The sequence below is a fragment of the Thunnus thynnus genome, chromosome 18 (genome assembly GCF_963924715.1).
Source record: "Thunnus thynnus chromosome 18, fThuThy2.1, whole genome shotgun sequence".
NCBI lineage: Eukaryota > Metazoa > Chordata > Actinopteri > Scombriformes > Scombridae > Thunnus > Thunnus thynnus.
Genome location: NC_089534.1, coordinates 27,265,066 through 27,279,388, shown reverse-complemented (window position 1 = coordinate 27,279,388; position 14,323 = coordinate 27,265,066). Strand labels below are relative to the sequence as shown.

At 41.6% G+C, this 14,323-nt stretch overlaps 1 protein-coding gene across 1 annotated transcript in view; it reads right to left on the bottom strand.

Annotated features, from left to right (window-relative positions):
• Positions 1–14,323, bottom strand: part of nt5dc1 (5'-nucleotidase domain containing 1) — a 70,448-nt gene that overhangs the window by 27,050 nt on the left and 29,075 nt on the right. Inside the window, exons 7-8 of the mRNA XM_067573108.1 lie at positions 4,492–4,666; positions 68–165 (exon numbers count right to left, since the gene is read on the bottom strand). Of these exons, the coding sequence (XP_067429209.1) occupies positions 68–165; positions 4,492–4,666 (273 nt within the window). The remainder of the gene's footprint in view (positions 1–67; positions 166–4,491; positions 4,667–14,323) is intronic.

Here is a 14,323-nt window from a genome sequence, read left to right as displayed (position 1 = left end):
GCAGTTGCAGCATGGTGCAGTGCTGATGCTTTGCAGTGGGACATTCGAGGGGCAGGCCAGTACTCACCGAGGGTCCTGAAGGGCCTCTGCTGGGGCACCAAGGAGAAGAAACCAGGCTTTAGGGCATTTGTGATGATGACATCAAACAGCTCCTCAAAATCCTTCCTGTAACGACCAGAGAAACAACATGAACCTTTGTGATAGGTGCCTGGACACTGCGTGACAATGACTGGACAGCATCCAAACAACACTTGAGTTACACAAGCAGTGACGCTAAACACGCTGTACAGATGATGGAAAACACGTACAACACTGTGTCCAACACTTAGACTAAGTAAACACTTTGAGAGGGCACTATACTCTCCCACAGGGCTACCATCATGACAGTATGTAGCAGTAAGCATCATGAGAGCTGGATGTTACACAGTACAGTATAGAATCTACAGAATCTTCCATATTAGGAGAGCAGTGAACTGCAGCCTTATGAAACAGGAAGGAGCTCTTACTGGGAACTTAAAAACATGTACATTAATCAGTTTGATGAATGGAAATGTATGTGTGCAAGTATGGCAAGTTATTTCATCATATACTGACTTACCTTAAATAGACATATGACAGTGGGTTTATTACTAGTCAAAATGCTACTTTAACTCTTAAATGCTCATGTCTGTAGATCCTCAAGACTACATCACACCTGCTCTTCATTCATTCATTTTATCCCATCCTCAACACCCTGTTGTTCCTCAAGCTGTTTGTTTTTAACTATTTTATGGGGTCAAAATGTCAAAATGATTAAAAATATGTTTTTCTCTAATTAGTTTATAGAGTCCTGAGATATGTAAGAGTGTTACCACAGCAGGAAATATCAGTTCATGTGTTTTCCTATTTAGTCTCATTTTGTGTCACTGATACCATGAATTAAGACAGATTAACAGGATGAAGAAGATTCTTTAAGTTGGTAGAGTTTTGATAACTCTGAAAATAAAGTACCTGTTGATGAGAATGTTACTTTTGTGCCAATTGATGAATCAAATAAGGCAGAACTGGAGTGAGTATGACCGTGCTATCTCAGAGGTGATGAGCTTCTGTGTAAAGCTGCTCTTTACCTCGTCATGATTAAAGAGTAACTTCCCAACTTGCTGCATTGATGTACAGGTGGACTCCAGGGTGTGTCAGTACACAGTGACATCACTGTTGGGTGTGGCCAAAGGTGCAACTGAGCGCCACACCCAGACACACCTAACATCCGACTTGAAACTTTCAAGTCAGATGAAACTTCAGGCTACATGCTAACCAGAGCTAGCATGTAGCCTGTTGTTACAACTGGAAATATATTCTGAATTTGAGTTATTACAAGTCTAAAGTCCTTTTAAGTTATTAATATCTGAAAGTTGCAGATGATACATCGGCCTCACCCTGGACAGTGGGACCAGGAGCTCAACATACCTCATACTCAACACCTCTCATCATACTCAACAATCTGCCACAGGTGGTCCAGTTCAACAGTGCAATCATTGAGTCTGTTCTTTATCTCTATCACTGTCTAGTTCGGCTTGGCCACCAAACAGGACAGGAACAGGCTGCAATGGACAGTCAGGACTGGCTGACCTGCTCACCCTCCAGGACTTGTACACCTCCCCAGTCAGGAAACGCACAGGGAAAATCACTGTTGATCCCACACACCCTGCGCATAATCTGTTCCAACTTTTAACCTCTGGTACAGAGCGCTGTACAGCAAAACAAGCAGACAGAGGAACTGTTTTTTCCTCACGCCATAACACTTATGAACAATTAAACAGCCATGTGATGTCAGAAAACAATCCCTGTGCAATAACCCAGAGACTAACAAGACTAACTCCAGCACCAGTAAATAAATCGGCCAACCAACACACACTTCAGCACATTACAAAACTCCAACCAACTCTGGTGGGGAGAAGAAAATAACTCAGCCCACAGTCTGTTTCATTTCAAAAGTCCTGCATCTGTACAGCATGTTGGATAACAAGCAGAGAGGCTGATCTCCACTGCAGGAGACAGAACACTAATAACAACTGATTCTCTATTCAATCTAGAACCTGTTTTATTTGGAGAACTGATTCTGAATTGAATTGTGACACTAAGAATCAGAATCCAATTGTGGGATTGCCACCCTAAAATCATTTACATTGCAGTTCAACATACAGATTATGTTATAACACATACATATTATCATATATTTTATATATATTATTGGCTGTATGACTATGCACAGTACCAGTCAAAAGTTTGAACACACCTTCCCATTGCTTTGAATGAGACAGTGTCCAAACTTTGGACTGGTACTGTATATCTTCCTGAACATCATTATTGGAACTGTATGTAAGTTTATTGAGAGCCACTAGAAACCAGAGTCAAATTCCGTATAATATTTCAGATAGCAGATTCTGATTCTGAATTATCAGTCATATTTTTAGATTGTAACTGCAGACATCTTGACTCATTAAGCTGTTGAGGAAGCTCCTTTGGGCTGCATCACTTCATTTTGGTCACCAAAGAAGTCCAAAACATCAGAGGACAAACAAATCAGCACATTTAGCAGCGCTGGAGTAGTAAATACCAACTTCTGCTTGTGCCAAATTACAACAGTCAGCAATCTACATACACAACAGCAGTCTCCATGGACAGGTTGTTGGGTGTTGGCCAGTAGCTTCCTGTCAGACAGCTCTAGCCTTGTTGTGCTACTTCTGACAGCTGACTGTCATTGGCCTCCAGCCACCTCACCACACTGAGACAGCTGGAGGCTGGTGACGGTTTTCTCTGGGAGAGGACATAATGTGTGGTGACGCAGGAGAGGGAGTCTTCCACAACAAATTGTTTTCTCACTGAAGTGCTGACATAACATACCGACAGAGACGTGCTTTTAGTGCTGTGCTGCCTGAATTACATATCAAGCGCCTCCCTAATGAAGAGGTAGGTTGGCTGTGGTTAAAACAAGAAAGATCTAACAGCAGGCCAACCCAATCTGAGAAACAACACACAAGGCACCTCTGGTGAGATGAAGGTGGACTAATTTCCTCTTGTAGCTATCGCAACATAAATCTGCATCACTGACCTTGTAAAGCAGTGATTTGAACACACCCATATGCAGCTGGGGTCTCATTGGGAGGCGACACATGCTGTGGTGCTGGAGGTCACGGAGACAGGAGGGGAGGCGGGGGGGGTGTCAGTTAAACAGCAGGGGAGCAGCGGAAAGGGGAGAGGAACAACTGGAGTGACCAGGCCGCTTGCTGCTTTATAGGAAATGGTGAGAGGGGGGAAGGCCCGGGCAGCGGAGGCCCCGTGAGACAAACTGGCATTCAGAGCAAAACGGCTTTACCTCGACCTCCTTTCTGCCTGTGCTTGACTGCAGAGAACAGTCAGCTCTGAGCATGAGGAGTGAAAAAGCAGACCACCAAGCCAGGCGAGTGCAGTGTGAGATAACAACACCCCACAAAAGAACAACAAGGGCTTCTTTTTGTAAAGGCACAGCAGTATCAGGGACACTGTGTTTTTGCAAGGCCCTCTTGCTGCTTGATCGAGTGTATAACAAGGCTTAGGCTACAAAAATAACCCCGAACCACACAGTGTGCACTACAAACAGACCAGTAATGCACAAAGACAGCACTAAACTGCATAAGAACCTACATCTACAACCATAAAATGAAGTGAGAAGTGCTCATTCTAGGCTGCTAAGAAATTGTTACTTCTGAGCAGATGGACTTCAGTCATCATATACTTTTCCAAATAAGAAGATTGGACTCAGTAAAACTAACAGGCAAACCTGATGATTGTTAGTTGTTCTCTTTGCATTTGGCCATACATGAATAAGCTGAAAACACAATATTAATATAATATCACCTTATATAAAAGTTATGGTGAACATGTTAGCAAACAGTTGCCTATTTAAACATCCAGCAGACACAGAGAAACATTAGCATTCATTTGGAGTTGTGTTTAGAGCTGCAACAATTAGTTGATTGATCTATTAGTTGCTAATTATTCAACTAATCACCAACTATTTTAGTAATCAGTTAATTGTTTGGAGTCATTTTCTCAAGAAAAAAATTCTCAATTGAATTCTCAATTCAAATGGCTTTTTATGGGTTTATTTATTTGTTGTTTCCCTATTGGGGATTAATAAAACTGTCTAATCTAATAATCTAATTTAAACAGTGAGTCTGGTTAAATGTTCAGTGTTGACCACTGAGGGCTGCTGGGATATACGTGTGTGTAGCATATGTGTGTGACGATGATGGTTAACTGGAAGCAGACCTGACTAAAGGAATGACTGATGGCATGTCAGAGCTGTGAGGAATGTTGTGAGCCGAGGGAAAACCAAAAACTGCCAGTTTGGGCTGAGCGGAGCTTTCAAGTTATAAATCCTGTGGGGGCTGTTATGGTAAGCACTGCAGACCGTGTCCTGCTCTAGTTAAGGAAGGGGTCAGTCTGTGGTCCTTGTGTGGGCAGCCTTACCCCAGGATGTGTTCACAGATGAGCCTGCAGTAGTCGCTGTGGGAGCTGGTGATGAGGAGGAGCACCTTCCCTGCATTCTTCATGCTGCGCAGCCAGGTCTTGACGGATTCGGAGCAGGGCTGCAGGTACCGGCCTGGGTCCCTCTTCACACAGGGGAAGTAGGTCCCTGCATCCTCTGAGCAGAGACACAAACACAGTTAGAGGAGTGTACATTGTGTTGATTTTGATCTTAAAGACACAATACATGTGCGACTATCCTGCTCTGTGATGTATAGAAAAGAATCATATGCTATGGCCTTCACAGTCACCAGCTCCCAGTTGAACAACTACTGTATTGAAGATTTTAGAACAGTGCAGCAGTTTGACAGCGCTCTCCACCATCATCAAATCACCAAATATCTTTTGAAAGGATGGTATTCATTCCTCTGGTAGAGTTCCACAGACTTGTAGGATTTATGCCAAGGAGCACTGAAGCTACTCTACTATACTCATGGTGGTCCAACATCAATCTATCATCCTTCTGAATATCATATTTATAAGACACACAAAAAGATGTGGCTATTTGCTTTACAATCAAGTTTCTAGATCTAAAAAAATAGCAAGAAAAGAGGAGAAAAGTGTTATGGCTGGGTCACACCAGCATTCATAACCACATAATTTCAGAACACAATCAATTCAGTTGAGTAGAATCACATCTGCTTGCAGGGGCAAAGTACATCCAAATCTTTAGCATTGAGCTGAACTCAAGTTTACTTTGACATACAAATTTGCCTTGTTCATCAACAGCAAACTGTCTTGACAGTGCTGGCCTTTGAGGGAACAGAGAGCCAGAGAGTCCACAGTAGTGGAAGCTATTATAGTCTATTAGCTGTGTTGCACCATCCATCTTAATAGAATCTGCTCTGCTAGAATACAAGCTGCTCCACAAAACAGGCAACGGTTTGCAGACAGCTATGAGACAGGAGTCGTGTCCATGGCAAATACACTACTGTCTGTTCTGTCTGCTCTTATAATACATCCATGTTTGTGACACTTCACCTGTCAGTGATGATGCAAAATGATGATCTGTAAGTGTCTAAAATCTCAACTGACTGCTCACTGAGTAAACTACTGAACGACTATTAAATAGTTAGTAGTGAATGAGTGAACCATGGAATAATTTCAGGCATAGCTTTACATTCTTGAATAAACTCTGTTAGCATATAGTCCAGTTAGTGAGTTAGATAGCTTGCCAGCTAGCTTGGTGGAGTATTGTGGCAGGCTAGCAATAACACAATACCCTCCGGCTTGAGTAGCTCAACCTGCTAAGTCACTATATCGATGCACTTCCTGCCCAACTTATAAGTTACCTGTCATTTATCAACCTTGCTAACAGCTACATCCAAGAGCTATTGTGACTGACTGGTGCTAGCATGTTCCTGGCTGGCTAATGCGTTATTGGTTAGCTTGCCAGATACAGTAATTCAACAACTAGTCCTGCGAGCACCACCTATTTCACAAAGACACACGGATGACCAGGCCTTTACATTAGACTGTAAGTCAATAAGGTTTGGTAAATTAACACAGCTTCTGAAGGTATTTGACACATACATATGTGATGAATAATTTTAGAAAATCTTCAACACTGGGAAAAATATGCTTTGATTTTGTTACATTTATCTGTCATATAATGACAGTCAGTAACTCAGGACATCAACTTGAGAGAAAGATGACCTGCTGTTATCCGAGGACACGCCAAAACAAAAAATAAACCAATAACATTGGATTAGCTTCTTCACAGAACCCCATCAACTTCCCTAGCTCTCTCTACTGAATAATGAACTACATTTTTAGGAGACAGAGATCAAAGTACAAATGCTTTCATTTCTCTCTAGTACAAACTAAGCATTTACAGATTGAGCCAAGGCTTTAACAATTGCCTTCCCATGAGCTACTGGGTTTATATGGTGAGTGGATGGATTATGCTAACAAATCAGAAGCTAGAAACCAGTGCAGAGCTACGGTTTTGTTCATGGCTTTGTTTTGTCCACAGGAGTCAAAGCGGACCTCAGGGTCATGTTGCCCACTTCTGAGGCTCCGTCAATGGGATTTCCTTACTTTTAAGCCCCCCAGACGCCCATCAGTACATCCTGTCAGTATACTGTACAGAGCTAAATATGGCAGCGCTTTGATCTCTCTTACACAATCCAAGTCCATCACAGAATGTAACTCTTGACCTAATGTTCTCAGCACAGCCTCATGAATATAAAAACCCATGAATAAAACATAACATGTAAGGAATACAGGAACTTGCTGATTGGCAACATATAATGATACCAAGTGTTAACACTAGGTTACGAGAGTCTTTCTTGGTAATGAGGGGAAATGTGATAAAATGGTTATCTTGAGCGTTTGCAGTTACAGGAAATAAGACTATTTTTGTACTCCCGGTGAGTTGCATAGAAAAGCACTACCTCCTCCTCTGCTATGCAGTTACTTTTAACAGGCATGATCTGATGATGTGAAGATGTGAAGAATTCAGCAAGAATAGAGTTAAATCTATGTGCAACCTTATCAAAACAGAGAAATTAGGCAATCTGCACATACTATTTGGTCTTGAGCTGTAGAAGGTAACCAATATGTGAGAAGTGGTGCTGCTTCTTTCACAGGCAGGAGAGAGCTTAGGAAAACAGGGCAGGGTGTGGATGAGTGGCGGGTATTCATGAGCTTAGATGTTTACCTTGGCAGAGAACACCAGCCTCTCAGGAGCATCACTGGGTCCTTAGAGCGACACACAGAGTTGGAGTGTGTTTACACTGTGGCCCAAAGAGTCTTAATTCTGTTATTTTGCCTGACATATGACACAGATCTGATGTTTTCTTATCAGTGTGAACAGCAAAAAGCTCCATGGAGTCACATTTTTAACATTCCAATCGAGACTACATGAAGATGTGGTGAAACAAGGCTAGACGTCAAAAGAGTTCATAGAAGCTGCAATAATTACCCCATATTACAAAAGTGTCAAACCAAATGAACAACACACAGACAGAGTTGCTATCCATAGTGGACTTCTAGATTTTAAGATTCCTTAAGGTGGCTCAAGAGGAAAGAGGTCATTGGGCGTTCCCCCCCTTGGGAGCATGAATGTGCTCAGTCAAAGTCATGGCAATCTGACTCAATTTTGATATATATTTTTGAGCGGATGGTCACACTAGACAAAACATCAGGAGAAATGATCCGCTTGGGATGTGAACATTAATACCTAATTTCATGGCAATCCTGCCACGTAGTTGCGGAAACATCTTGCTGTCAGCTAACATTGCTGCCATCATTAGACAGTACAGGCCGTCAGTAGAAGCAGTGTGAAAAAAACCGTCACGTCAGCCTGTTAGTTTTAATTTTGAGTTGGAGATAAGGGAATTTCCAACACAGTCCCTATCAGACCAACACTCTTAGATTAGGAGGTCTTGTTCTTCCAATTAGGTTGACGTGTCATGAATGCAAGAGAGTAGGAAATGTGTCACACACTCTAGCCCCATATGCATTTCTCTTTTATTGATCTTTTATTATATTTTTAGTACATCATAATTGTATTTTACTATCATAAAAGACAAATGCATATAGAGCCAGATTGTGCAACACTTTCTTCCTACTCTCAAGTCTACTTCCAGTGATCTGCACCTCACTACAACCCTTCGTGTGTGTTACTTTTCCACTATATGTGTCATGAATACAAAACATTCAAATCTGAATTTGGCAGAGATGACACAGAGGTGAAATGAAGGGTTTGATTTCTATTTAGTTAGAAACTTCAATTCAGTCAGAATGTGATGGAAAGGACATCTGAGAGTGGATTGCTGAGGTTTGTGAGTCCGTCTTTCCTAACTCAATTGTAAAGTCAGAGTCTCCACAACATGTTCAAAATAGGTGTAGAAGTGTACTGTAGGTACTAACAGATGTAATGGAAGATTTGCTACTTTTTTCCCACATGATTTATCATATTGGAAGTGGATTTTTGGCAACATCCTGACCTTTTTACACCCGTCAATGAAGCAAACACGCTCCCAAAACCTACTTCTCTTTAATCTCTGATATCCCCCCAATGGAACAGCATGTTGCTACCCACATTAGAAAATCCTATCTTCATGTGGAGAAAGTTAAACTTGGGTTGAGAGAAATTATGGGGAGAAAGCTGGAATCTGTACTGACTATCAACTAATGTTAATGCGTCTTATGACACCTCTGCTTTAACCTTTCTTTGAAGGGTTAAAACAGTCAGAGACAAACAGAGCTGATTGTGTCTTTTTCTTTCAGTGAAGAGCTGACCACAGAGCTCTCACATCCTCTAGTATCTGAAACTACAGGCACAAACTGGTCTATTTTGAAACCGCCAATTAAGATACACAGCACAATATGAGCAAATCTAGTTACAAATACTCACTTCTTGTGTACGAGCCTAAAAAAAGTGGACGATGGTTTGGAGCAGGTCAAGCCTGCAGTGAGTGTGAAAAGTTTGGACATGCTGCCCTCCTGTGGTGGAACATGGGAGCATCTTGAGGAGGGCAAAAGTTCCATTAGGTTCTAAGAAGTCAGTGGAGCATTCTCACCAGAAGATGACGACAAATGCAAACAAGCAAAGGCTAAGATCCCAATCAGAATCCCAAAATTCACACCTTTGAAAATGTCGCAGATGGATGATTTTATAAACATCTGGCCTTGGTTTTCAAAAAATGTCTTCAGAAGTTTAAACTTGGTGCACAGACCATTTCACTCTCAGTTAAAACAAAAAAAAATAAAAGGAGGTTGCGCTGATCAAAGCTTAGCCCTCCACTTGTAGGACTGTTCCTCCTCTGGGACTCTGCAGTAGAAAGCCTGTCCTGCCTCATTAACCACAGCCAGGGAGGTCAGCTGAGGGAGGTTAAGAGGGAAAGCAGCTCTTCTGTCAGCAAAATCCCATGTCGCAGTAATGTGTGCGAGAGGATAAACAACAACTGAACCCCCCCCCCCATCCTTTGTGTTACCTTTGATCAAATATTGTGCTGCAGAGATGTGGCGCGGGAGCTGTTTTAGTCAGTTGGATAGGACAGACTAAATGTGGCGTACTGCAATAAAATAGGATGTGGATTTGGTTTAAGATCATCAAAATATCCAACCAACGCATCCACAGAGGAATAAACATTATACTTTAAAAGCAATTATCTAAAAAAACATCTTCATGGCTAAGAATCCATTTGCCCTTCACTTAGTATTAAATACAGATGCTAGATTTCTTCTTGTAATTCGTACTTGTTTGCTAATTTTTAAAAATAATTCAGTTCTTTTTTTTTATTTTAAACAAAAGTATATTTTTACTTACTGGAGGGGGGCATTTTGCTTTTGCTTTGGATAGTTGACAGTACAAAATGAGCAGGAACAGGAGGAGACAAAGGCAACAAAAGCTTCGGCCGCTTGAGGAAGAGATGCTGCAGTTACACAGTATACTGGACGTTCTACACCACTAATGAGACACCCCAAAGTGAGACGAGGTGAAACTTGAACTTCTCGGTTAGTTCTGTTTGAGGAGTAAGAAAATACAATTCAATGTTGTTTCTTTTACGTTTCTGTTTTTAGTGATTTTTAACTAGCACGATATCCCACAAACCCAGGACTACTGTAGCTAAAACGTCACCACAGCCGTACATTGTCATACCGTTTTAAAAGATGTTCCCCAAAAGCATGGAAAGAGGTGAGAAAGATGACATGACCATAGGCGTGGAAGACCCTGTTGGCGTATATAATAAAGTTATAGTGGACTCAGAAATGGGTGAATATTGTTAAAGGAAAACTCTCTGCCTCCACATCTTTATGTCAGAATAGGGCAGGCTACCTCTGACAACTTTTATAATCTTCCAAAACTGAATACACTAATCACACCCACTTTTCACTGTGATTAGCCGGGTAAGCAGAGATGAGAAACTTATCTCTCAAGCTGTCTTTTTTCAGTCTTCACAGAATGTCACTTTTTGTGCATACAACAGGGAGCAGCACAATGAATACCTTAGAGGAGAGACGCTGTGTGCTGTTGTACCTAATGGTACATGAGTAGGTAGTGCTGCAGGCTTATTGCCCTGTCTTCAATTAAGAACATTCAGAAACAATTATAAAAACGTTCTGCGTTCAGACATGTTGAAAAGACATTTTGTATGAACTACTTTGTTTCAAGTCTGGGTTAAATGTACTGTGACAAAGCCTGTTTTGTGCTTACAGAGGCAAAACCAGGTATGACAGGGTGTTCAGACACCACCTCGTATGACTTAGTTATTCTGAACATACTGGACCCTTAAGAGAGAAGCTGTTAGAATAATATGTAAATATGGACATAGCCATGCTGGTGTTAAATTTAGCTTAAAACACAAAATGCTTGTAGTAGATACAAATGTATTTTAGAGTATGGATAGAATATCCAAGAAATAGGTGTCACTTTTATCACAAAGACACTTAATGGGTGGTGTTAGGACTTCTGATTTTCTGGAATCAGTGGCAGTTAACTGGTTGACCGGTTCATGCTAGAAGCTGGGACCTCTGCCTCTTCTATGATGGATTCCTTTCCTTATGATTGTGTGAATATTTGCAGGTGAAACTGTCCTTTAACTCTGTTTGTTTAGCTTGCGTGACTAAACAAGTCGTGACAAAGCCCCAGTATAACCTCCCGAAGACAACTTTCCTATTTGCATGAATTCTGTCCAGTCATCTGTTACCTCTTCAGTCTTTATGCTGACAGTAGAAAGACCAGGCTAATATTGTGTGACATTTTCGGACAGAGCAACATGTGATCAGTCCACAAGTCCCACAGAGAGGAGCCAATTCAAAACACTGCTCAGGCTGTCAGCAGTGCCTGCTTACTACAGCGTGTGTGTGTGCGTGTGTGCGGTGGAGGGAGATATGCCTTTGCATGCTCTGGCTGTGAATGTAGGACTGGAGTGCCCCGAGGGCCCGCAGGCCTGTGGCTGGGCACCACGCTGTGCAGGCAGGGCGCCGGGGCGGGATGACTAGAGATCTGCCGGGCTTCAGAGAGAGAAAACCACGACTGGCAGCAGCTCAATCTCGCACATCAAAGCAGCCTGACAGGATACACAAATCAACAGTTACGGTGCAAGTTAGGGCCGAGCACAGGAGCGTTTCACAAACAGCCACACCAAGAGTGATGAGGGGCAGAATCTAGATGCATGTTCGTTTTCTTTATCGCGCAGTTAATCAGCGGGGAAGATAAAGCATGTCAAAACGCCAAATGCTCTGTATATATAAAGCACATGGAGAGGATGTTTAGAGGGAAGCTATGATCAATAAATAAATAAATAAATAAACAACAATAATATATAAACAAACAGCCAGTGTTTTCTCCTAAAAAAGGCATCCAGATGAACTGTGTTTCCCAGCACCTGTTGGAACCATGTGGAAAACACTAGTCGGGCCGTTTTGTCTGTGGACTTTCCATTTTTAGCAGACAGGCCGCAAATTGCTGCATCATGTCCTTTATAGTGCACAATGTTTTTTTTCTATGTCTTCAGTCTGTGACAAACAGGGAGAATCTTTAACTGTGACTTGTGTGGTAAGAAAAATGCAATAAATTCCTGTCCAAAGTCAACATTCATCACTTTTATTGTTGTCTGATGATTTAAGAGTTGTTGTGTCCGCGAGTCTACATGCAACAACCTGATTAACCACATCAGTCTCTTTTGTGCTTGACTCAATGTTAATATCCCCCTTTTGCTGGCTCAGGAACAGGAAGATGGCATCCCCCCATTCTAAATCCCATCTACAAACTCTGAATGGCTCACTTCCTCCTCTAGGGAGAGACAGTAATAAGCACAACACCAGATCTACTTGAATGTATCAAAAACGACGTGGGTGGTGATTCAGAAATATGAAAGCAGGTTCACCAGAGCCTTGATATGGACCTCTGTGATCTCTCTTTAGCTGAGCTGTATGTTTTTATTAGTCTTGTACGTTGTGTTAACTCACACTGCCAGAACGTACAACTTTATCCTCACAGACACTTTGTGATCAGTTGACTGGCTATTAGGGTTAGGGCCAGGGTTAGGGTTAGGGGTTAGGGTTAGGGTTAGGGTTAGGGGTTAGGGTTAGGGAGCTCACACTGAATGTATGCATGGAACCCCCTGTTGATTTTGTCCAATATAATTCCCTCAATAATACTGACAAAAGAGAGAAAGGCAGCATTAGTTTATGGAATTCTACTATGAATGAAAAGTGAGAAAAAAAAAAAGGAGACAGATTTCTGTAAGAACGAGACAATCACAGCTGTTTCATTCACAACTACAGTTTTATCCACAACATGTAAAATACTATACTTACTTATAAACTGTTACTGACAAGCTGACTACAGTTTAAAATGCATCTTTTCACAGCAGCCATGTGGGAAATCAATTCAATCGATCAGTTTTGGACATGCCAGAAATCCAACCGATCGTCACATTGTCGGATTGTTCAGGCATCGTTCAGGTGACTAATCAGGCATCACGACCTCAAACTGAACGTCAAACAACAACTGATCTGGCAGAAATTCAGCCTGATTCTAAAATAATTTGGGGGGGGGGGGGGGGACAAATTTTGGGTTAAAATCAGGCTTATTCTGTTCATTCATTTTCTGCCTGGCTTTAGAGGTGTACTTTGTCGGGTGTCTCATCGTGATCAAGATGCTACTATAAATACACTTAGAACTTACTTACTGACTGAGACTCTTTAATTAAATTGGAAGAGGTACTACTGGTGCAGAGAGAAGAGGCGACATAAAGAACAATAGCAGCTGAGAAAAAAGGGATGGTGGTTTTTTGGACACCCAGAGCAGATCACTGTGGGGGACAGTGACGCCAGTTGCACAGTCACACTCCCCTTAGAGCAAATGTGAAGACACTGCAATCTGTCATTATACCAAACCATAGCTATATTTAGCCAGAGCTATCTTAAGAAAACTCTGAGGATTCATACTTTAAGGTCTGATCTCAAGAGGACGATATACTAAATTCCTGACAGGATAAAATAATTCCGCACCTTCGTAGCTCCAGACGTGAACTGCTTGATTCTGATGATCCCTGCACATTTCAAACACAAGTTAAATTGCCCTATTTTGGCTGAATTCTGCTGACTCACAGTAGAACAATAAAGAAAGCATGAAAGCAAAAGGTGTAAAAACCCAGAGCATGTCCAGCCAGGTTTGTTTTAATCATTTGGGTTTTATGGTACTTGCAGTGATGAATTATCCTCCCATCTCAAGTTGCAATCTCCATAAACAGCAGCTTATCATCAGGCCACATGCTGGGAGAAGCCAGTACATGTGAGATTCAAGAGTTAGTGTTCATTTATATTTCACAACAGGCCTTTTTATATGGGATACAATAGAAGTTAATGCATATGTGTAGAAATATTTTCTCCACCTTAATACCCAAATACATCAAATAATATGAATGTCAATACAACATTGTGTTCTTGTTCAGTGATTTAGAGTTTCTATTTAAACTCTTCCTTCTTTTGTCTTTTTCCATCTATTTTTAGTTCCCTGACTCAAAATATTCTTAAGCACTGGCCTTTTGTTTTTCTCTTTGCACAATACCTCCAACAAGCACATCCATATCCAGCCCAGATGCATATGCCATGTCATGGTCACAGTAACCACGTCTCTCAGTGTAACGTAGCACTGTGCTGCAGACCGAGGTTACTGCGGGACGTGTGATGAAAAGGAGGTAGAGCTCTCACATGCTGCACGTGGAGTCACTTATACAAAGGTTTATATAAAGACTCACTCATGTTACCTTACTTGTCTACAATAAGGCTTTTGCTACATTTTAGCTGCTTGTAA